This window comes from Pan paniscus, chromosome 5 (genome assembly GCF_029289425.2).
Source record: "Pan paniscus chromosome 5, NHGRI_mPanPan1-v2.0_pri, whole genome shotgun sequence".
NCBI lineage: Eukaryota > Metazoa > Chordata > Mammalia > Primates > Hominidae > Pan > Pan paniscus.
In genome coordinates, this window is record NC_073254.2 from 151,577,918 (window position 1) to 151,601,329 (window position 23,412).

At 37.3% G+C, this 23,412-nt stretch overlaps 2 protein-coding genes across 3 annotated transcripts in view; one reads left to right on the forward strand and one right to left on the reverse strand.

The window, feature by feature from the left end:
• The first annotated feature begins 800 nt into the window (after positions 1-800).
• Positions 801-15,041, forward strand: ARG1 (arginase 1). Its single transcript, XM_055114123.3, is given in 9 exon segments — positions 801-917; positions 4,241-4,313; positions 6,686-6,697; positions 6,700-6,883; positions 8,819-8,978; positions 10,209-10,303; positions 10,647-10,751; positions 10,946-11,082; positions 11,334-15,041. Coding segments are annotated over 9 exon segments (990 nt in total). The 5' UTR covers positions 801-860; the 3' UTR covers positions 11,501-15,041.
• MED23 (mediator complex subunit 23) overlaps positions 14,339-23,412 on the reverse strand; it is a 41,888-nt gene continuing 32,814 nt past the window's right edge. For both annotated transcript variants that reach the window (XM_008953008.4, XM_008953007.4), the window contains 7 exons: positions 22,011-22,247; positions 20,610-20,775; positions 19,992-20,064; positions 18,917-19,131; positions 17,916-18,036; positions 17,057-17,188; positions 14,339-15,434 (listed from right to left, as the gene is read on the reverse strand). In XM_008953008.4, coding sequence (XP_008951256.1) covers positions 15,267-15,434; positions 17,057-17,188; positions 17,916-18,036; positions 18,917-19,131; positions 19,992-20,064; positions 20,610-20,775; positions 22,011-22,247 — 1,112 coding nt within the window. In that variant the 3' untranslated portion in view covers positions 14,339-15,266. The remainder of the gene's footprint in view (positions 15,435-17,056; positions 17,189-17,915; positions 18,037-18,916; positions 19,132-19,991; positions 20,065-20,609; positions 20,776-22,010; positions 22,248-23,412) is intronic.

The following is a 23,412-nucleotide window of genomic DNA, read 5'->3' on the forward strand; positions in this document are numbered from 1 at the left end:
TGAGCTTCAGTTTCTTCATCAGTATAATGGCACCAATGATGAGACTTCACATAAAATTGGTATAAATATAAATATGGTATTTTGAAACAGAACTGCATCTGACACATGGTAAAAACTCAATGTTAGCTATTTTTATTTCTATACTTTGATTATGATATGATTCTACAATTATTTTCCTGTACACCATACTTCAAAAATGGTAACCTCTCTGGGTTACCAATCAAGTAACTAATTTTTTAAAGTAATCATCAAAAAAGGAAGTTATATACTCTTTATTATATTATACCCTAAAAGTTTATGAAATATGTCTCATGGATTAACCATTTACCCTCATGTGTGAAATCTCAACTCAGGATTTTAGGGCTGGAAGGGATGTGACAGACGATCTTGCCAAGCCTGGCCCTTCTTCTACATGGACGTCTTCAGAGATCTGGAGGAGGAAAGGGCCTTGCCCTGAGTTCGCTGAGCCAGAACAATAGGACTTCTTCTGTAGTTGTGAAACTTGTCAGTTGTTTAAGTCAGGTTAATGTCATCTGGCTGGCTTTTTAAAAGGGTGTGAAGTGAGAACATGAATAATTGTCACTTGATTAGAGACCTAGACTCAGAGTTAGGTTACTCCACGTATGAAGTAACCCCATATAGTTACTTCATACATGGAGTAACTATATGGTTACTCCATGTATGAAAAATTGCAAGACTGTTGACTGTCATTCTTTGGTTTAGTGGGTGGAGCCAGCTGTCCTCATTAGATAAAGGTTGTTTATTCAACCCAAGTATAAATGGAAAAAAAAGATGCGCCCTCTGTCACTGAGGGTTGACTGACTGGAGAGCTCAAGTACAGCAAAGAGAAGTGTCAGAGCATGAGCGCCAAGTCCAGAACCATAGGGATTATTGGAGCTCCTTTCTCAAAGGGACAGGTAAGGAAAAAAGTCTTTCTTTGAATTCCTGGAATTTAGTTGAAAATTTTGGACTTCAAAATTTGTAAGGTGTTATTGTCTAGTTAGTTCAGTTTTCTGATACAATCTGGCCAGGAAATGCATATTTTAAAGTCCTCTCACCATTTTCCAACATTGTATAATTATAGTCACATATCCACTTACTTTTGTGGCTCGTGATCTCAGCCAAGGCTAAATTCATTTGAACCTACAGAATGTTTTCTCATATTTTTTAGGAGAAAATATTTTTCTTTGAATTGAAATGGACTCTTTCTGCATTGTAGCTACTCATTGAGGTTTAGTTGCTCTTGTTGTTTTTGATGTTACTGTGTTTATGTAGAGGAAGAGAGAATTTTAAGAAATACATTTGTTTAGTTATGTAATTAATGCCTAGAAAAATTTAATAGTTTGGTGGTAACCTTCAGACTTCTTATAATTTGGGTAACCTAAATATTATTGTTTCATGCAACTTTGTGAATAATTCATGTTATGTTAGGGTTTTAATGTTTCTGTGAAACTGTTCATTCATGGACTAGGTAGAATCCTTTATGTGCCTCACTTGGAAGGGGAAAAAAAGAACAAAAACAGAAAGAAAATCCTACTGCGGGTTGGCAACTCTAAAAGGATTTTAATGGATTTATGAAACTCCCAGACTTCCTTACAGCCACCAGCTGTGAATCCACACATGCCAGCAACATTGAATACACTTTTTTTTCTGCCTGGGCACACTTATTCTAGTAAAGAGAGTGTGATGACAGAACACCTTAGACTTCAACACACATCTGTGCTTAAAGAGGATAAAAAACAAAGAACAAAATCAAACAAGACAATGTATGAGTTGAAACTACTAAGGTTGATTTTCTCCAGGTTTCTCAGGATCTGGGCAGCATTTTGCTTCCTCTTAATTTGGAACCCTTGCTGTGTACTCTGACTTTTTACTGCAAAACAAATTGAGAGAGGCCAGAGGTTAGAGGCCCAAACTGCATTTGGACTGTCAGTAAATACTACTTTGCTTCCCCTGGAAATCCTCCAAAAGTCTCTCCCAAACACAGGGACATTTTGCTGACACAGAAGTGTTCCTTTTAAAATCCACACTGTTCTCACCCACTCTTGAACAGGTTATAATAAATATATAATTTAAAAACCTCACAAAAGGGAAGCAAGTGTCCTCCTTCTACCACCCTCCTCCCATTAAAACATGGTCATGAGAATGGAGTTCATTGTCTCATGATTGTAACGACTAAGAGAGAGAGATTTTTTACACTAAGTCATAGAGTAGAGAGGATAAAATGGCCAACATATAAGTTATTTGTCCTCACCTAAAGGAGGTACAAGTTTGACAAATAAGCAAAAGGAAAGGATTAGAGGGCAGATGACTAAAATGTTGAGTCTGAGAAAGGGCTTCATCCCTGTCTCACCTCCTTGAAAGGCTTGCAAGGCAGCGAACAAACAATAAGGTAGGTATTATTTTTACCTTACAGTTGGGTTTAAAAAAGGCTCAGAGAGGTTTGGTAATGTGCTCAACGTCACACAGCCTTGACTGCATAATTCCAGACAAGATAATCTGATTCCAATGCCTATGCCCTTGATTTGCACTGATGTCTCTTCAGACTATTCAACTCCAAAGGCGACCTTATACTTGTGGCCATTTAGGGATTGGGCCCAGCTTAGAAAGTCGGTGGAGCTGACAAAGCAATTTCCAAAGTGGGCAGATAGAGCAAGCAAGAGGAAAGCCCAATCATGAGAAGCCATTTGAATAAAACAAATAAAAAAGAATTCTAGAAAATTTAATGGCTGTGTTATAGCAAATATAGTGTCAACTAAGGGGTCTATGAGCTTTGTTCTAAAATATGAAAGGGAGAAGGGTAAAAAAGCCAAGGAGTTTTATCAAACTGAGTATTGAGTATCTACTATATGTCAGCTCTACACTACAAAATATAGTGCCCCACATGTAAAGCAAGCTGGACTGAAATCTAACAATGAGGAAAAGACAAAAACAGACACAAAACTAAAGGCAAAACATGAACCAAGCAGCACCCTATTGGGGTTGAAAGAAGGAGAAATCATGTTTACTTGATTGGGGAGAGGGAGGTGTGTCAAGCAAAAAGGGAGTAAAGAAGCAAAATGTGTCAGGCAGAGGATAGGGCGGGTCCCTTGCTGCCAGGGACAGGAATTTAACATCAAGGATTTGCCTGGCACCCAGGGCAAGTCTTCTGTTCCTTTGAATGGGGAAAAAATACTTGCTTACTTTGATGCCACAGCCCCAATCCTAAAGATAGACACACGTGTCTTTTAACACATTGTCTCATCTGACAACATGTAATAATCTTCAGCATCTAAAAGCTCTGTTGGAAATTAAAATCAGCAAGATACAGAAAGGAACTGTGCCTTTAGACCTCTAATTGTTCAGGGGACTGAGGAAGACTTGCCCTTTGGAGGAAGAGTGTTAGTTTCCCTAATGTCAAAACGGCAAGGGTAGAACTTCCCATCTACTGTTAAGCAGGCCAAAACTTGAAATTACTGGGTTGGTCTTTGTTTGTAGTTTTCAGCTCCCAGGTGATGACTTTTTCTGTTGCCTGCTTTCTCCCCAAGAGCTCTAGCTTACTTATGTGAGTACATGCACGTAGGTCTCTTTCATGTCACACTCTTTCGATGCTTTCGCCCAATCGTTCCCTTGGTTTGCAGAGTTTCTCCATCACTCTGTCTTGTTTTCCTAACTACCTACTCATGTCGCAAGACTCAGCTTAAACAGCATTTATTTCTTGCAGCCTTTACTGACACACCCTGTCCCCGGAAGTGTTAAGGGCATCCTGTTTTTGTTACTAGGACATTTTATATCATCACTGAAGCAGCTATGTATTGTAACTGGGGTTAAATGCCCATATCTCCTATCAGCTTATGAGGGACTCGAAGTCAAAAGCCTTTTCATTATTGGATCTCATCTACCAGACTGCTTTTGCGCAAACTACGTGTTCACTGTGTTGATAACATGGTTTGACGGGAAGAGGGGATGCAGGTTTTGGAATCCAAAGACCTGAATATGAACATAGGCTCTGCCACTTATTAGCTGTGTGCCAGTCTGAAAACCATATAACCTTTGTGATTCTAGTTCTTTCTATTTGGCATAAAAGTCATTCAGTCTACCTTGCTGTGAAGATTAAAAGAGATGATGTAAATTCCTGGCTCTGTAGGAGCTCAAAAAATGATAGTTACAGTTCAACTGATTAAATAATGAAAAGGGTTCCTGCTGTGAGCATCTGATGGTCATGATAATGTCTGAAGTACTTTATTTTTTAATTGTTCAGCCACGAGGAGGGGTGGAAGAAGGCCCTACAGTATTGAGAAAGGCTGGTCTGCTTGAGAAACTTAAAGAACAAGGTAATTTTTAAGTTGAAAAATGATCAGCCTGATTTCCTCCCCACTCTGAAGGAAAGAGCAGGCCCCTGTGAACCTGGAGTGTGTCTGGAATATTTACATCAGAATTGCGGTACTGGTTACAACCCGAGAAACACATCCTACAAAAGCAGCAGGGCATGGGGAGAATGCTCAGGAAACACTGCTGGATGTACATCCTCACTCAGATATTTTGTCTTTCCAGCCAAACTACAGTATAAGATAAATTGTGTGTGCAAGAACGGGGGTTGGGGTGGATGGTAGGGGAGCCGGGGGAACAGCAAATGGAAGGCAAGGTGCAGCAGGAAGTATGCTACTAGTAAGAGGACCCCTATTTGTGAAATAAAATAAAATAAAACAGTAATAATGATAATAACAACAGCGCCTAGTGTGGGCGCAGTGTGTATATATACATACATATACATAAGCATGCAAATGCAAATTTACGTATATTTTTAAAGTATGGGCTCAATTTTCTGTTACCTTTACATATAAGATTCTGATAAAGTGTTGGTCAGGATGTGGAGCAATTAGAACCCTCATATATTTCTGATGGGAATGCAAATGATACAGCCACTTTGAAAGTAGGTGGGCAGTTTCTCAGGTAAACATATATTTACATTTTGACCCAGCAGTTCTACTCCTGGGTGCAGAGAAGTACAACTATAAACATTCAAGTACAAGTCTTTGTGTGGATATATTTTCACTTCTCTTGGGTAAGAGATTTGTACTTGAATGTTTGGGGTCAGCCATATTTATAATAACCAAAAAATGGAAACAGCAAAATGCCCATCAACTGGTAGATGGTTAAACAAAAAGTGTCACATCCATGCAACGAGATAGTATTCAACAATAAAAAGGAATGGACTGGTCGGGCACGGTGGCTGAGGCCTGTAATCCTATCACTTTGGGAAGCCAAGGTGGGTGGACTGTCTGAGCTCAGAAGTTCGAGACCAGCCTGGGCAACACAGTGAAACCCCTTCTCTAGTAAAAATACAAAAAAAATAGCTGGGCGTGGTGGCATGAGCCTGTAGTCCCAGCTACTTGGGAGGCTGAGGCAGGAGAATGGCTTGAACCCGGAGGCAGAGGTTGCAGTGAGCTGAGATTGCGCCACTGCACTCCAACCTGGGCGACAGAGCGAGACTCCATCTCCAAAAAAAAAAAAAAAAAAGAAAAAGGAATGGACCGCAAACAAAGGCAAAAACATGGTAGATCTCAAAAGCAGCAAGATAAGACAAGAAAGACTACATGTTGTATGATTCCACTGATACGACATTCTGGAAAGACAAAAGCATAGCAAAAGAAAGCAGATCAGCAGTTCCTGGGGTTGGGGGCAAGAATTACCTCTAAAGGGGCAGGATGGAATTTTTCAAACTCATTGACCCGCACACTTAAAATAAGTGAGTTTTAGTGAACAAGAATTACACTTCGTAAATCTTAAAAAAAAAAAAAAAAAAAAAAGACAAATACAGCCACCCAGTAGAGAACAGAATGCTTGGGTAATGGACTTGTCCCTTAACTGACAAGCATAATTTGGTCACGTGTTGTATCAGGTGAAATTTCTTGGAGGCGTTACTAAATCAGATTCACACAGACATGTAACAAATACCATATTTAATGGCCAATTAGTTCAGAACACCGAACTGATGCCATATCACAGTTTTACATGAAACTCTCTACTTTTCAAGCCTAATTCAAGGCCTTTTAGGGAGCACACCCAGTCCTTAGGAATTTGGGGTTACCTGCAATTTTTCCTTACTAAAAAGAATAACTAAAAAGCTTTATTTCCGAAGCTTCCAAAATGTTAGGCTCAGTGCTAAGTACATATTCACATATTCTTATTTATTTATGATAATACCTCTATGAGGCAGGTTCAATGGATATTTTGTGCGTGTGTGTGTGTGTGTGTGTGTATCTCCAGATGAAAATACACCAGTGCTTTCTAAATTTTCTGAGAATACATATATATACCGATATATATGTATTTAATTATTATCAAAATGAAGCATGCTTACTATAGAAAGGTAAAAAGCACATAAGCAGAGAGAGACAGAGAGACAGAGACAGAGACAGTGACATTCCCTATTAAGCCGAAACCAGAAGATTATCACTGTTATATTTTGGTGTCTAGTTTAACTGGATGGATTCAAGAAGTGTTCACTGAGAGCCCAGTATACAGCCGCACCAGTGTGTGATACTGGTAACATGACGTCAAGCAAAAGCAGACATGGGTCTACCTTCCCAAGATTTACAGACCTTTCAGGTTTTTCCTTTGCTTTTACTTGTGAATATATGCCTATTTTATACAATTGAGATCATCCTACACAGACTGATTTATAATCTACTTTTTAATTTAGTAACTCAAAACTTTTAATTTTAGAGTGTGATGTGAAGGATTATGGGGACCTGCCCTTTGCTGACATCCCTAATGACAGTCCCTTTCAAATTGTGAAGAATCCAAGGTCTGTGGGAAAAGCAAGCGAGCAGCTGGCTGACAAGGTGGCAGAAGTCAAGCAGAACGGAAGAATCAGCCTGGTGCTGGGCGGAGACCACAGGTCTTGTTGAATAACTGTGTCTATGGGAATCTGGCACAAAGGAAGTGTAACCAAGGCCATAAGAAGAGAGAAAATATAGAAATATAGACAGAAAAGCATTGACCTATATTTTATATCAAATTTTCTGCCTTTAAAAAAATTTTATAGGTTACTTTTATTATAGAAACAGACTTCGCTCAATTTGAAGTCTTACAATATCTGTATTTTGACCTAGTACAGCAGAAAATGTATGAAATATGAATGGATTTCATCTAAATATTCATCACAAGCTTACATTTCTAAATAAGTATGTGAGGCAATTCATAGCTTATTTGTTCTTAATTGCTGATAATATATACAACTCATATAGGTCAACAATTTCAAAGCATGTGTTTTTCATTATAAAAGTAATGATCATAACATTTTTGAAAGCATCAGACACACACACACACGAAAAAAAATGTGGTAATTGTACTTCTCTAGCAACCATTTCAACCAGAATTGAAAATCTGGCACATTTCTTTCATGGCATCTTTTTTTTCCTTGTACATGATGACTTTGTTTAACGTGTGTGTGTGTGTATGTGTGTGTGTGAGAGAGAGAGAGAGAGACAGATGTCTATGTTGTGTTCTCACTCTACAGTGCAAATTTCCTTGTTGCTTCATGGGATGTGCATAAGCATCATAAGCATCAGTTTTTTAATTGCTGCATGATTTTTCATCAAGGGGTTACATCGCTATATACGTACATATTGTGGCATATTCAGGTTGCATTATAATTTTCACCATTACAAATAATGTGGCAAAGACCATTTTTGTGCATGAGCCTTTTTAAATATTTACTCCCAAGGCCTAGGATAATTTTACCAGAGAGGCCTGATTAGATCTAAGAGTAGAAACACTTCTATGGCTCTTGAGCAGTCAATGACTTCAGGCCTCCTTGGCTTCCTCTTCTAAAGCCAAACCGTCACCAAGGCCTCTGTATCAAAACTGCAATTGGGAAACTGAGGCTCGCTTTCTTTGTTAAGTGGAAATTTTAGGAATGGCACATGGCAAAAGACAAGAAACCTAAAGGGAAAACAAACGTCCACTGAATAATCCATACCTGAACGTTAAGGCATTATTGCTTCCACTTCGAGAATCTAAAAGCTCATGATTCTCTGAATGATACTTAAACATTCACAAATGGGAGAATACAGGCATTGTATAGTACTAGCTTGGTGCAAAAGTAATTGCAGTTTTTAAATGGCAAAACCGCAATACTTTTGCACCAACCTAATAAATCCTAACTTTTAACTTCTGTGCAAGATATCATTTATGTCTTCCATTCCAGCAAAATGTCTGGAGCTTGAAGTATTTGGGATGAACTTTGTTCCTGGTTGAGTGGGTAACTAGATGCATTGAATAGAATGAGTGAACACACGCCATACGCTGGCTGAAGAACTTCTGAGTAAGAACATGTAAGAACTTCTGAGTGATGCTCTCAAATTATAAAAGAGCTGGATTTTAAGAAAAATTGAAAGACTTTGTCATAATTCACTTGAGAGAATTAAGTATTTACCAAGAGAGATGAGTGTCCAGAAAATGATCCAAATTTAACTCTGAGAATTGAACAGTGTCTCATGCTAAGGACTTTCTTGTGTGGCTAGTATTTTTATACTCATTTATTTTTTTGGCTAAGCTCTAATCGTGGTTTTCTTACAAGGTGGATTTTGGGGAAAAAAATCACAGTTTTTTTAGTAATGCAATCGATGTAAATATAACTAGTTAGTGAGCATTAAGTGTAAGTTATACTTTCTCTATTGTTATAACTAATTGGCATCTCCAATTCAGAACCTATCAGAAATATCAGACACTGTGACTCAAAGGAAAACCAAGTGGGAGCATTGAGTGAATAATATTATGTATGTAGTGACACTGCAAACCTGATGTTCACACAAAATTTTTTCCCCAAAAGTTTGGCAATTGGAAGCATCTCTGGCCATGCCAGGGTCCACCCTGATCTTGGAGTCATCTGGGTGGATGCTCACACTGATATCAACACTCCACTGACAACCACAAGTGGAAACTTGCATGGACAACCTGTATCTTTCCTCCTGAAGGAACTAAAAGGAAAGGTAAAAGACTGGTTGGTACTCTAGTGCAATAGAATACTTTTTAGTAGACATTCAGGAGGTGGAAGGGAAATGAGAAACTCCATGTTATCTTATTCTTGGTGTAATCTCAAATCATTTTCTCTGCAGCCAATAAGCAAAGTGTTGGTTGATAAAAGGCAGTGAGGCTCTCTATCTCTGCCTTGCAAACTGACTTAATATATATTTTCTCTGCTAATTCTTAAACTATCCTTTTAGTAGGTGGGGCAGAGAGTAATCATTTATAAACAGGTCAGTGGAGGTTCAGAGGTTAACCAACTTGCCCAAGATATATGCCAAGCCTATAATGAAGCAAGGGCTAGCACCAGGTCTCCTCGTTCCTTCCTCTTTCCACTACATGCCACACAGTTCTGCATTCTTACTGAGTAGTCCTTCTATATCATAGAGGCTTTTCAAAAAAGAAATTTTAAAATTTCAGATATAATGGTTTATGAACTAATGTATATACTGGGAGAAGCACCTATGTAAATCATAAGAGAAAGAACTATCTCCCTGCTCCCTAGAAACTCCTTTTCTAAAAGATGGAAAATAAAATGGCAGATTAAGATTTAATATTACAGCTTATAACTTTGTTGATATGCCATAGTTTGTTGATATGCCATAGTTTGTTGATATGCCATAGTATATCAATAAAAAGTTTTTATTGATATAATTATAATATTTGGTCCTTATGATGTTACAAGAGGTTAAAACCTCCTTATGTTAAATGCTCAGAAATAATGTCTTTTGAACTAATGACCAAGGGATGGGTTTATAAACTTGCAAAGTATCTGCCTAGTACATGGGAAAAACTAGACGTCCTGGAGGACAAAGCAGATATCATCATATTATCACGTTAAGAATAACCAAAGGACAGGCCACAAATTTCCCTCAGCTGCTCGAGGCCATCCTCCGGATTAAGGACTTACTGAGAAAGGGAAGTAAAGAAGGAAGCTACCAAAGGAGCCCTGGGAAAGAAGGGCCCAGCAGGACTGGGGCACAAAGTAGGTAAATGCCAACTGGTTCAAGGCAAAGTCAAAGCAATCAAGGGGAGGCATACATCCTCTTCTTAATTGTGTATTATTTTTACATTATTTCTTCTGTATTTATATTCTAAATATAAGATATACGCAATCCAATATGTGTCTTTACCTTTGAATGTAGGATTTGTTCAAGAGAATCATACATAACCAAGTGAAAACATTGTAATTTTAGATTCCCGATGTGCCAGGATTCTCCTGGGTGACTCCCTGCATATCTGCCAAGGATATTGTGTATATTGGCTTGAGAGACGTGGACCCTGGAGAACAGTAAGCTTATTCCTTGATGTGATTTGCCTCCATTTTTGTCCCTTTGTGTGCTAGATATGCTTTACTGACCAAATCTATGAGAGAAAATTAATCAAGACACACACACACACACACATGCCCACACACATATATTTATATACATGTACATACATATGTATGTATCCAGGCAATTAAATCTCAATTGACTTGCTGTTAAAAATAAATACAAATAAAACTATATTGAGTTAGGTTCATAGAACCTAAATGTTTTATATATTTTACTATATTTATATTTCCCTTAAAAGGAGACAGGTGGGCACAGTCAGCCTTATTAATTATAATTATCTTAATTTCTCTTTTATAGCTACATTTTGAAAACTCTAGGCATTAAATACTTTTCAATGACTGAAGTGGACAGACTAGGAATTGGCAAGGTGATGGAAGAAACACTCAGCTATCTACTAGGAAGGTAGGATTCTTTTGTGTGTGTACACATGTGTGTGCAACAGAAAAGGTTGCTACTGACAACCAATGTAAGTTATTAATAAAGTCTTTACATGAAATAATGGGTTGCTACTTTTTATAAAACAAGGTAACAGATTATTATCTATGAAATGTGAAGCCATCAACCTTAAACTGAAATCCTTTCCCACTTCTTAAAAGAAAGAAAAGGCCAATTCATCTAAGTTTTGATGTTGACGGACTGGACCCATCTTTCACACCAGCTACTGGCACACCAGTTGTGGGAGGTCTGACATACAGAGAAGGTCTCTACATCACAGAAGAAATCTACAAAACAGGTAGTTAACAATCTGAGGTAATAGAGAAGCAAGTGTACACTTGACTAATATATATTTATACCTCCTTGACCTGAAAACCAAGTCCCAGCTGACACTTTCAGAATGTCCATCAGTCACATTATGCAATAACTAAAGCGTTTTCCATCGGTTACTACCTTTTTCTGTTAGTGGATAATCTTTCAAGTCTGTCTGTACTAATTTCAAAATGTCAACTATTTTATAAATTACATTATTACACTTTGTTGTTGTAGGGCTACTCTCAGGATTAGATATAATGGAAGTGAACCCATCCCTGGGGAAGACACCAGAAGAAGTAACTCGAACAGTGAACACAGCAGTAGCAATAACCTTGGCTTGTTTCGGACTTGCTCGGGAGGGTAATCACAAGCCTATTGACTACCTTAACCCACCTAAGTAAATGTGGAAACACCCGATATAAATCTCATAGTTAATGGCATAATTAGAAAGCTAATCATTTTCTTAAGCATAGAGTTATCCTTCTAAAGACTTGTTCTTTCAGAAAAATGTTTTTCCAATTAGTATAAACTCTACAAATTCCCTCTTGGTGTAAAATTCAAGATGTGGAAATTCTAACTTTTTTGAAATTTAAAAGCTTATATTTTCTAACTTGGCAAAAGACTTATCCTTAGAAAGAGAAGCGTACATTGATTTCCAGTTAAAAATTTGCTGGCATTAAAAATAAGCACACTTACATAAGCCCCCATACATAGAGTGGGACTCCTGGAATCAGGAGACAAAGCTACCACATGTGGAAAGGTACTATGTGTCCATGTCATTCAAAAAATGTGATTTTTTTATAATAAACTCTTTATAACAAGATTATATTGTGTCTACATATTTCTAAATACATGCAATACACACAAACACACACCCCACATTCATAAAAACGTCCTGCTTAAAACTACTAAGTAAGTTTTTAATGTTAAAATACAAAACATTTGAAAAGTCACAGTGAAATCAATCATCCCCAAAACACTGTGAGGCCTTGAAGCTATTTAAACTCCCTGGCTCTGGTTTCTTCAACTGTAAAATGGGTAATAATAGGTTTGGGCAATCTACAAGTTCATTGGGCTAGATGTCCATGTTTTACTTTTTCTAAACCTCAAACATGATTTTGGTTAATATTTTAAAAGCATGGTTGCTATTCAAGTAGCCTTTTGGGAGGTGGAAGATAATATTCCTGGCTGGATGTGGTGGCTCACACCTGTAATCCCAGCACTTTGGGAGGACAAAGAGCTTGAGTCCAGGAGTTTGTGACCAGCCTGGCAACATGGTGAAACCCCATCACTACAAAAAATACACACACACACACACACACACACACACACACACACGCACTAGCTGGGTGGTGAACATCTGTAGTCCCAGCTACTCAGAAGGCTAAGGCGGGAGGACTGCTTGAGCCCAGGAGATGGAAGTTGCAGTGAGCTCAGATCACGCCACTGCACTCCAGCCTGGGCAACAGAATGAGACCCTGAAAAAAAAAAAAAAAAAAAACCAACCATATTCCCCAAAATCTATTCAGGAGCCACATAAATCAAATTGCTAGTTTGTTTTTAATAACAATTACTAATTCAGCTGAGGATGTCATCTAAAATTACCTATGGCTTCCAACGTTTCACCCTTCACTTACTGCAATTACAGTATATCTCATTAGCTATATCCTAAAAACTCATCTTGGCTCTGGAGTGTAGTAAGGAAAATGGAAAAAACAAACCAGAGTAAACGGTAATCAAAACAAGGGAAGCAAAGTTTTTCTCCTCCCAGCAATTTATGTGAAAACCCCAGGGGGTCCTGTAAAAAAGGTAGGCTCCATGAATGGATTTCTCCTGTGTTTTTGTTTTAACAGCTATATGATAGTCCCTACAATCTGATTTTTCAAATGTAACACAGAATTTAAAAACTGTTTCCTCTAACAACTCCTAGGCCTTTGAAAGATAAACATTTTATTGAATTACTTTTAGATGGGAGCAATTATAATGGATCTCACGCTAAGATATATTCTCTAATACAGTAGCCACATGTGGTCATTTAAATTAAAGCTTAATAAAATTAAAAAATTCAGTTCCACATTTCAAATGCTTCCTAGATAAATGTAGCTGCTAACTAGTGTATTGAATAGCACAGGTAAAGAACATTTCCATCATTGCAGAAAGTCATACTGGACAGAGCCACTCTAAACTTACTATTAATTTTCAAAAAGAAAAACTTTTAGGATGTGACAAACATAAAGGCATTTTTTTCCCCTCTGCTGTATTCTAAACCCAAATAAAGTTTTTGTCTTCTATTAGTCTCTGATTAAAAACGTATTTAAAAGCCTATCCAGGGAAATTATATTCCCATGTTTTTAAGCTAGAGAGGGAAAACTGAATTTGTAATAAATTAATTAGAATGTTTATGTCCTTGAGAAAGTGATTATATTGATTTTCATTTCCTCTATTGTTTGTATAATACTAGTGTCACAATTTTATCCTCATTCTAGGATCAAAAAGCAATAAATTCCTCAAGGCAGCAAGAATACATTGACGCTATGCTAAGATTAACACTTGAAATAATCTCTAGCATGTTTTCTGGGTAATTTTAAGAATGAGTCTGCAGGGGCCGGGCACAGTGGCTCATGCCTGTAATCCCAGCACTTTGGGAGGCTGAGGCGGGGGATCACGAGGTCAGGAGATTGAGACCATCCTGGCTAACACAGTGAAACCCCGTCTCTACTAATACTAAAAATACAAAAAATTAGCCGGGCGTGGTGGCAGGCCCCTGTAGTCCCAGCTACTAGGGAGGCTGAGGCAGGAGAATGGCGTGAACCCGGGAGGTGGAGCTTGTAGTGAGCCCAGAGTATGCCACTGCACTCCAGCCTGGGTGACAGTACGAGACTCCATCTCAAAAAAAAAAAAAAGAAAAGAGTAAGTCTGCAAAAATTACTTTTACCATTATATAAATTTTTAGCTGGACTTGCATGGCCAGTAATGATTTAGTGATGGCAATTACATGAGCTACAAAGAAAATAAAGTTCTAGGAGGAATGTATTTAGAAATATGAATTTGAAATACAGTTGGTTAAATTCACTAGTTGTTTTTAAAAGAATCTGTAACTCTTAATTCCTAGGCCAATGTCAGTCACCAACTGTAGTGTAGGAACCACAGAGTACCCCATTTCCAACTGACCCCAGCCAGCACACCGCCTGGCACACAGCCGACACTCATTCCAATGGAGTCATGAAACAATCACACGGTTTATTCATTCAGCAGACTTTACTCATTAGTTTTCAAGTCTTTCGCAATGCCAATTCCCCCAAAATTAACAATGTCTCTCAAAATCCAAGAAATAAAATGTGTACTGTATTTACAAATATAAAATTTAAAAATTTTAAGATTATAAAAATTGAAGAATTACATCATCTGTCAGGTGAGAGTGTCAACCTGCAAAAGCAATTAACTTATTTTTAAAAAAAGAAATTGGAGAATCAACCATTTAAGCATGATTTTAAGTTCAAGAATTTTCAGATGTTATTTTCTTACATGGCTTCCAACTAATTTTATACCGTAAGTTCAAGTCCATAGCAAAGGTAATAAAACTGCCAGTTGACCTTGATAGAAACTATGGAAATTTATAATAAAATTTCAAGTCATTTTAAAAAGAATATGAAGCCTTGTTTGCTCCTACAATGCAACAAAATCTAGATTCCTTTTCTTGATATAAATCTCTATTATTCTGAAAATCTACCAAGAGATTTATGTATAAAATATTTGTAATAACTGTTTTACATGTGTGGTGCCTTTAAAATAATATATCTGAAGACTAAATATGTCATTAATAATAAAAAATACAAACAAAAACAACGGCTAGAATAGGAAAGACTGAAAGTGCCAATGACAAGTCATTTGATCACAGATACCTCTATGTTCCTATGTAGCTCTAATAAGTTGTTATGAATATGAACAACATGTATCTTACTTGATCTCTTAGAGACAAAAATATAGATAGGGAGATGGGAGTTATAAGGTGTCAACAGATTCATCATTTGAATCAAAATAAAACAATCTGAATATCATCACTGCTTCTACTATATCACTACAGTGTGATCGCATTCAGATTTAAAAGGTTTGAGTCCACTCTCAAAGACGGATATATTTCTACTTTCTCCACAGTACAGTGTGGCTTCACTGAGTTACTGGTAAAGACACGGGCACCTGATTAGACTGAGGTGCTGGAGACCCACTGTTCATGGCTTGTGGAGGCACTGCAGCTGGCTCCATCTTGCTAATGTGTGTGATGAATCGAAGACGAAGTTTTAAAGCTGGTTTTAAGTTACAGATAATCTTCTCTACCTAAGAAATAAAAACACATTAAAACGTACTTTAATCAGAGAATTTCAACTTCTCACATTTAAAGCAGGATTTACACATATCCGGAGACAATAAACTAAGGAGTGTCGTGGGGTAGATGAGAAGTTTCTTAACATGTTCTGTGTTTTAAGAAAAGCAGATACAATGATTTCTTTCTCGCATGAGAAACAATACATTCTCCCTCACACACACCCCTTATATATTATATGTGCATGTCTGTACATGTACCATATGTATATTCATATATATGCATATACTTACAAAGGCGTATCCACTCATCTAGCTAGCCAGTCATCCCACTACCAAAAGCTAGCAGAGTTTACACTGGAAATTTTATACATCCAACAAGTTGATCATTCTTTTAAAATGCCACCTTTACAGAAGCATGAAGCATAATTATAAAGTTCTTTGAATAACTCATGTTTGCAACATTTATCTATAAAACTAATTATTTTGGTTTTGATTTACACTTGGAATTAACTAAATAATATTAGATCTACTCTTTTGAAAAACACTAAGGAGACAAACACATCAAGTCGTTTCACAGCTTTCTTAGCTTTACTCAAATGCTCTTTGACCTTTTCCTTTCTGTACTCCCTTGTGTTAAAGTTTCTTAGGCCTAAATGTAAAGAATTTTTTTTTAAAAAAAACAAACAAATAAACAATTTCTTTTACAGTTTCTCTGCATGTTCTGTGTTGTAACAAAAGCAGATACAATTTCTCTCTTTCTTACATGAGAGAGAACAGGTCAACTCTCTTTGACACTGCTGCTGAGACATAAAGGAGTCAACCTCCTTGGCATCTCAACCTAAAGTACTGGGAGGGGTAGGAGGATGGACTTAACTTTCCCTATCTGTCCTACCTCCACTCCTTTAAAATGGCCCAGATTCTGTTTCCTACACGTAGGAAACTCAGTTCTGATTCAAGGTCTTTTTCTACTTTCAGACATCCCCATTAGGAAGTTCCTCTTCATATGCTAAGTCAGGATGGCCTCCCTTTAACTTTACCAGAATTCATACACCCTCTAAAGTGACACAGAACGAATCTAATACCTATTCCAAATGAAAACCCTCCAAAATGCTGAGGTCATAAATAATTCCCTAGGACTTTTTTCTTCAGGATAAGCATTCCCATATTCTTTAAATGCTTTTCATGAGTTAGTCTCTAGTCAGGATTAGTCTAGAATCCTGACTTTAGTCTTCTAGTTATGCCGCGGTTTGTCTAATGTCACCATGAGTGTCAGGAGAAGCAGGACCTCCTTTACTCATAACACAACAACCTCTCTGCTCATATTTCAGCAGCCATATCCCACTGTTTCTCCCTAATGAGATTACTATTAATTAACCCTCTAGGTCTTTTTCAGATGTTCTGTTGCAAATATCAAGGGGGAAAAGTACAAGAAATTATAACATGTATTTCCTTTAATACTACATCTAGAATAATATGCCTCTGATGCCTAAAAAGGTCTCATACCCACCCTTCTTCCTTAAAAGAAAAAATTAGACAAAATAAAAATAATCACCCAAACCAAAAAAGTCTATTACTATATGTTCAAGTTTTCTAAATTAAACATCATTAAAAATAATTAAACAAATTCAACTTACTTGCTCTTTCACGCTGTCACCAGTAAACATATACTTCATGTGATAGAGGAAGTCACAGATGGGATCCATGTAATTTAAATGGGTGCTACACTGGTCAACATTCAGCAGCATGTCATAAAACGCCACACCAATCTATTTAACAAATAATGTAAAATTATTTAAGTGATCAAAAGTGATTCAGTAATTCAGCATGATGCAGCTGGGCTCCATTACAACACTAGCACTGGGGGATACTGTCTTTGCTGTAGAACTGTCATATACCATATACACCTCTATGCACATGAGATATGATACGGCTTGCATTTATAAAAGAATCTATAGTGCTACAAAATGCCCCTGACAAGGCTTAAATAAAATTTCTCTTCATAGTTTAGTAATTTCTCTTAAAATTAAGAGATAAACAATCCCCTTTCTAGACACCATCTCTCGATGTCTGGGATAACTCCACTCCTAGGGATCCTTTGGATTATACTTTCTTAGTTCCATTTGGTAGCTCTTGCTTTAAGGTTCTACTCCTGGGTCCTTTCCTTGTTTGTGACATTTTGTTAGAAGTGACTGACTTCATCCATTCTCATGATTTTAATTAGTTCCTCTGCACTGTAAGATCTCAAATGTACTTCTCCATCCTTAACCTCTTCTCAACCTTCATGATGGGCGTTTCCTCTGCATCTCCAATTCAATACATCCCACCCTAAATTCATTACTGGTACACTAAGTCCTCTAAAATTGCTCTTGGATCCTGTTAAACTAGTTTCACTACTAATAGTTGTGACCTGCAGTTTCAATAACACTGGTAAAGAAACTTAAATAGATACTTCAGAATTTAATCATGTCACAGGAAACCCAGATTATATTTTACCTCTATCATACAACGAGTTCTCTCTTGCTGAAATCTTTGTAAAAATGGTCCAACAAGATGGTATACATAAAGCAACTGGAATTCAGTCTTCACTATAGGAAGAAGTACTTCAGTAAGAAACCTAAAATTTGAAGATAAAAATCTCCTGTGACTTGAAATTATTTAAATTGTTTGAATTTTGTTCATACAGTATTTACAAAGTATTACAATAAAATATAATTTTTTAAAGTTCCTTTTAATTTGGTAACAATAATATTTCTAATTAATCTCACATCTCTCACTGGCTATTACTTTCACTTGATTATTTTTATTTATTTATTTTTTTGAGACGGAGTCTCACACTGTTGCCTGGGCTGGAGTGCAGTGGCGTGATCTTGGCTCACTGCAACCTCCGCCTCCTGGGTTCAAGTGATTCTCCTGCTGACTAGCTGGGATTTCAGGTGCACACCACCACGCCTGGCTAATTCTTTTATTTTTAGTAGAGACGGGGTTTCACCATGTTGGCCAGGATGGTCTCAATCTCCTGACCTTGTGATCCACCCATCTCGGCCTCCCAAATTGCTGGATTACAGGCATGAGTCACCGCGCCCGGCCGCAAGTTGTTCTAATGAATGAAGTATATACCTCATCTGTTAATGAGATTAGAACAAAATGAAATACATCAATTTTTTTTTTTTTTTTTTTTTTTCAGATGGAGTCTCACTCTGTCGCCAGGCTGGAGTGCAGTGGCGCGATCTTGGTTCACTGCAATTTCCAGCTCCCTGGTTTAAGCGATTCTCCTGCCTTAGCCTCCCGAGTAGCTGGGGTTACAGGCACACACCACATGCCCAGCTAATTTTTGTATTTTTAGTAGAGATGGGGTTTCACAGTGTTGGCCAGGATGGTCTCAATCGCCTGACCTTGTGATCTGCCCACCTTGGCCTCCCAAAGTGCTGGGATTACAGGCATGAACCACTGCACCCAGCCTACGTCAAATTTTTTGAAGAAATTATTATACTTACTTTGGAATGAGAGAAAGTTGTCCAATGCTAGAATGGTGCCACACGGCATGTGCAAGAGCTAATGTATAGCTACAACTCATCTCAGAGTAGGACTGATGACAGGCAGTGAAATCAAAGAGGCGGAATGGATAGCCAACCCACTCTGTTTCAGACGTCAAGCTGGGGCTGCTGATGACACTCACAATTCGATCATGAAGAACAATCCAATATGGTTCCTTTAAAATCGGAGGAAAGCTAGTGAAAAATATCACTTATCCAGCATTCCACCCCAAAGTCTAAAGTAATAGTGTTTTCTCATTCTTTAAAGTTTTCTATTTTTCCAGCTTCTGCACAATACAGCTGGGTGGCTTTGTAACTGGTCAAATTAAGTCAGTAACAACCTGGGAGAAGTACCTGTGAGTTAAGGGGCTCCATACATGTATCTGTCCAGCTCATTTAGGTACCTGATATACACTATGCAGTAAATCAATTAATTTATCAAACAATAAATCTATAGCTTTATTATTTATTTAAAAATAATAAACTTTAAAAAAATATGTGTGGAGGTCAGAGAAAGGAGTCTTCATGTGAGCTGGAAAGGTCAGGGAAGGCTTCATTCACTGAGAAAGGAGGCTCTAAGCTAGCAAAGAATGAATAGGCTTTAGAGAAGGTGATGGAAAGAAGAAGCTTCTGGAGTAAGAAAAATGTCTTATTCCCTCACATTCAGAAGTACCTAAAACATGTCTTAAGCACTATCTGCAGGAACAAAGGCTGTAGATATACAACACGTTAAGTGGCCAAGAGTAGATCAGGCTATTATGTAAAAACTAAAGTTGGATAGGTAAGGTGGTACCAGAAAATGCAGAGACCCGTAAGTCACATAGATATATTTAGATCTAATACAGAAAAGCAAAAACTAGTCACTGTAGATTTTTAAAGCAGTAATAATATGAAAAAACTTTAAAAACATAAAATACTTCATTAATTTGCATGACGTCCCATACAAGGGCATCCTATATGCATCTTTTTCTTTTTGCTGACATGGAACAGCTGGCTGTATTTCATCACTAAGTACAAATCACAATTATTAACTCACTGGTAGGGCAGTGATGATCAAACCAATTGCATTCATCCATGCTGTAATGTTCTCTCTTGGCACTAAAGGCTGACTGCAACCGGCAAAAAAGAATGTAAGTATGAATTTATAAAAACATTTTAGATGGCTGACAACGGATCTTATTTTTAAAGAATATGTCTAATTCAGAGGATCGACAACTAATCCATTTCAATAAAACAATGGGGAATTTTTTATTGAATAAAAATGTAATATGCATAAAAACTCAAGAAGGCTTTTTAAAAATACTTCCTCCCCAATCATTATCCCATACTTCATGCTAATTTTTAAAAGAATCTTGAAATCTTGAAAACAAGATGAAGAGAATCTTGTTTTAAGTGACAAGTTAACATTATTCCTATATTAAATGTCAAACTGCTATTAATGAGTAGAAGTAGGAACAAACCCGGATCTTAGGATCCTGTCCAGGGCTCATTCCATAACTCCTATATCACAAAGACAAGATCTGGAACCAGAAAACAGTCATCATCCAATGTGCATCAGCCTTGCGGCAACAGGTTTGTCTTAAAAGTTTGAAATAGAATACCATTCTGTTTACAAATAAACAACAAATCTTACTGCATGAACCAGAATACATACCTTTTTAGGACAACATTTAGAAGGGCATTCCCAACTTCTTTGCCTGAAACTGCCAAGGCCATGAGCTCCACACAAGTAACATGGAGAGCATGGGCAGCTGGGTTGGGAAACTCATTGAATCTCCAGTCACAGTTTGGAAAGGGACCAGGAGATTTGCCAGCCATCGGTGCACACAGTTAAAGCAATAACAATTGGACTATCTCATCTGATTGTCAATTTATCTGATTATGAGCTGCCAAGAAGTGATTTATCTACACTTAGAGAGATTAAGAGGCAAATGCAAACCAAATACAAATGAGTTTGACATGATTGAAATGTATTAAAAGCAACCATTTGATTAACCACAGGTATAAATGGTTGGTCTTTCAGGTGGGTTCTTATAAATATGACATATAATAGCCACAGATGCAACCAAGGTATACCTAGGTTTCATGAGCCTATTTCTTTTAATAGTTATAAGACATTAATATGAAAATTATTTTCTAATGAGTCATTCTTTTGCTTCAGAAAATAAATTCCTTTGTGTAGGAAAATAAGTCATGCTCATTTATGTAGAATTTCTTACCTAGTAAAATAGTGGTATGGTTATAGACATTTAGAGTGCTAATAACTGAAAATATAAAATCAAAATGAAGAAATAAACATCCAAGTATATTTTCACTAAAATATACCTTTTCAATAAAGAAAAATATATTTTATCATTTATTATTTACTACAAACATTAATTTTTTTTTTTTTTTTTTTTTTGAGACGGAGTCTTGCTCTGTCTCCCAGGTTGGAGTGCAGTGGCGCGATCTAGGCTCACTGCAAGCTCCGCCTCCTGGGTTCACGCCATTCCCCTGCCTCAGCCTCCCAAGTAGCTGGGACTACAGGCGCCCGCCAACACGCCCGGCTAATTTTTTGTATTTTTAGTAGAAACGGGGTTTCACCGTGTTAGCCAAGATGGTCTCGATCTCCTGACCTCGTGATCCGCCCGTCTCGGCCTCCCAAAGTGCTAGGATTACAGGCGTGAGCCACCGCGCCCGGCCCAAACATTAATTTTTTTAAAGTAACAAGATCCTACGTTCTCCAGTAGCACACAGATGCATGTGCTACAAAATATAGTATGTAAGAATAAGATTTTTTCTTTGAAACAAATCTCCATAAAGTCCATTTTTAAATATAATTTTTTTACCACTTATCCTCAAGTTCTAAAATACAAATTTTAATAGAATTTCAGCCTAATTGGCATGATGCTGTTAATTTAAGATTTCAAATCTTTACAGAGATGAAAATGGAAGTGATCTTAAAAAAAATTAGAACCTTGAAATACATAAAAAATTACTTTAAAAGAAAAAATATATTCTCATAAATCAAAATACTGTTATTTCTGGGAGTCTAAAATCACAATAAAAAGGATATTATCGACTAGTCTGCCAATCAATCTGCAATAGTAGGTGTCATCTGGAACCCAAGGATTTTCCTCTCGTGCATTCATAGCGCATTTCAGGTAAGTGTCACTTAGACACCAGCCCTGCGGTCGATTATCCTTCAGAGAGCCAATGATCGCATGGACGAGTTTTCGTTTGAGAAATGCGCGGTCTCTCAGGTGCATTTCATAATAGTGCAGAGTGTTATACAGATAAGTCACTGGACGATCTGCCAAGAAAAAAACATACCACCACAATGTTTAACTGGTTACTAATAACTGTGAAAAACTGACCAACTGCTTTCCAGATAACTGAAAAACAGCTCAGAAGATTTATGAAACAACTTCACATGCTGGGCAATTGTATACTATGAATATTTTAATCTGAGGAGAGGCAGAAGGCTCAGAATGTTTCTAGTAATATACAGTTTGTATTTATATTTGTTTTTATTTAAGTGGAAGCAATTCCATTTCTGAAAATTTATCCTGCATAAATTTTAATCCCTTGACATACAACAAGGGATGTCATTGCAGCCCTGTTTATACTAGCGAAAGATGAAAAACAGCCTAAAAGGTCAAAAACAGGGGACTGATAAAGTAAATCTGGCATGTATGAGGCAGCTCTTTACGTACTAATACAAATGACCAACCCTAATACATGATAAAGTTGAAACAAACAGGGTACAGAACACTTGTGTTAAAACAAACAAACAAACAAACAAACAAAAAAACCAGCCAGGATATCTAAGAGGGGATGGCAAGAGACTGGTAACATTGGCTGCCTACGAAAGAAACTGGGTAGCTGGAGGCCAGGATGGGACTAATTACCTTTCACTGTATACTCTACCCCATCAAGTATGTATATTACCTAATCCAAAAGAAAAATGTTTTTAAAAGAACGCTCACTTGAACTTTATGCCTATTCTACCATGTTAACACACAATTCATACTTCTGCTCTGAGGGAAGGTATCTTAAAGATGAAGCAGGACTGCCTGCCAGACAAACACTTTGTTCCCATAGTGGCTGCTCCAGGACCTTCACATTTCTGTCACTGACCCTGCCACTCTCCAGTAACTATGCTTAAAATTTTAGTTGTCTTTTTCTTTCAATATTCTCCTTATAACCAGCCAATCAAGTCCTGTTCCTTCTTTTGTGACCATTTGTCCCTTTTCTCTCATTTTCAATGCAACCACTGTTGCTTAGATACTAATCACACAACTGAGCTTTTTGACATGTCCTTGTAATGGCTTCATCCTAAGACTGCTGCCAACTATAACTGGATGTATCTTTCTGAAATAATGTTTCCTATGCCATGATCATACTCAATAACTTCCAGTTGATTATTATCTGCAATTACAAAATCAGCCTAGCATTCAAGGTGATCTACAGTTAGG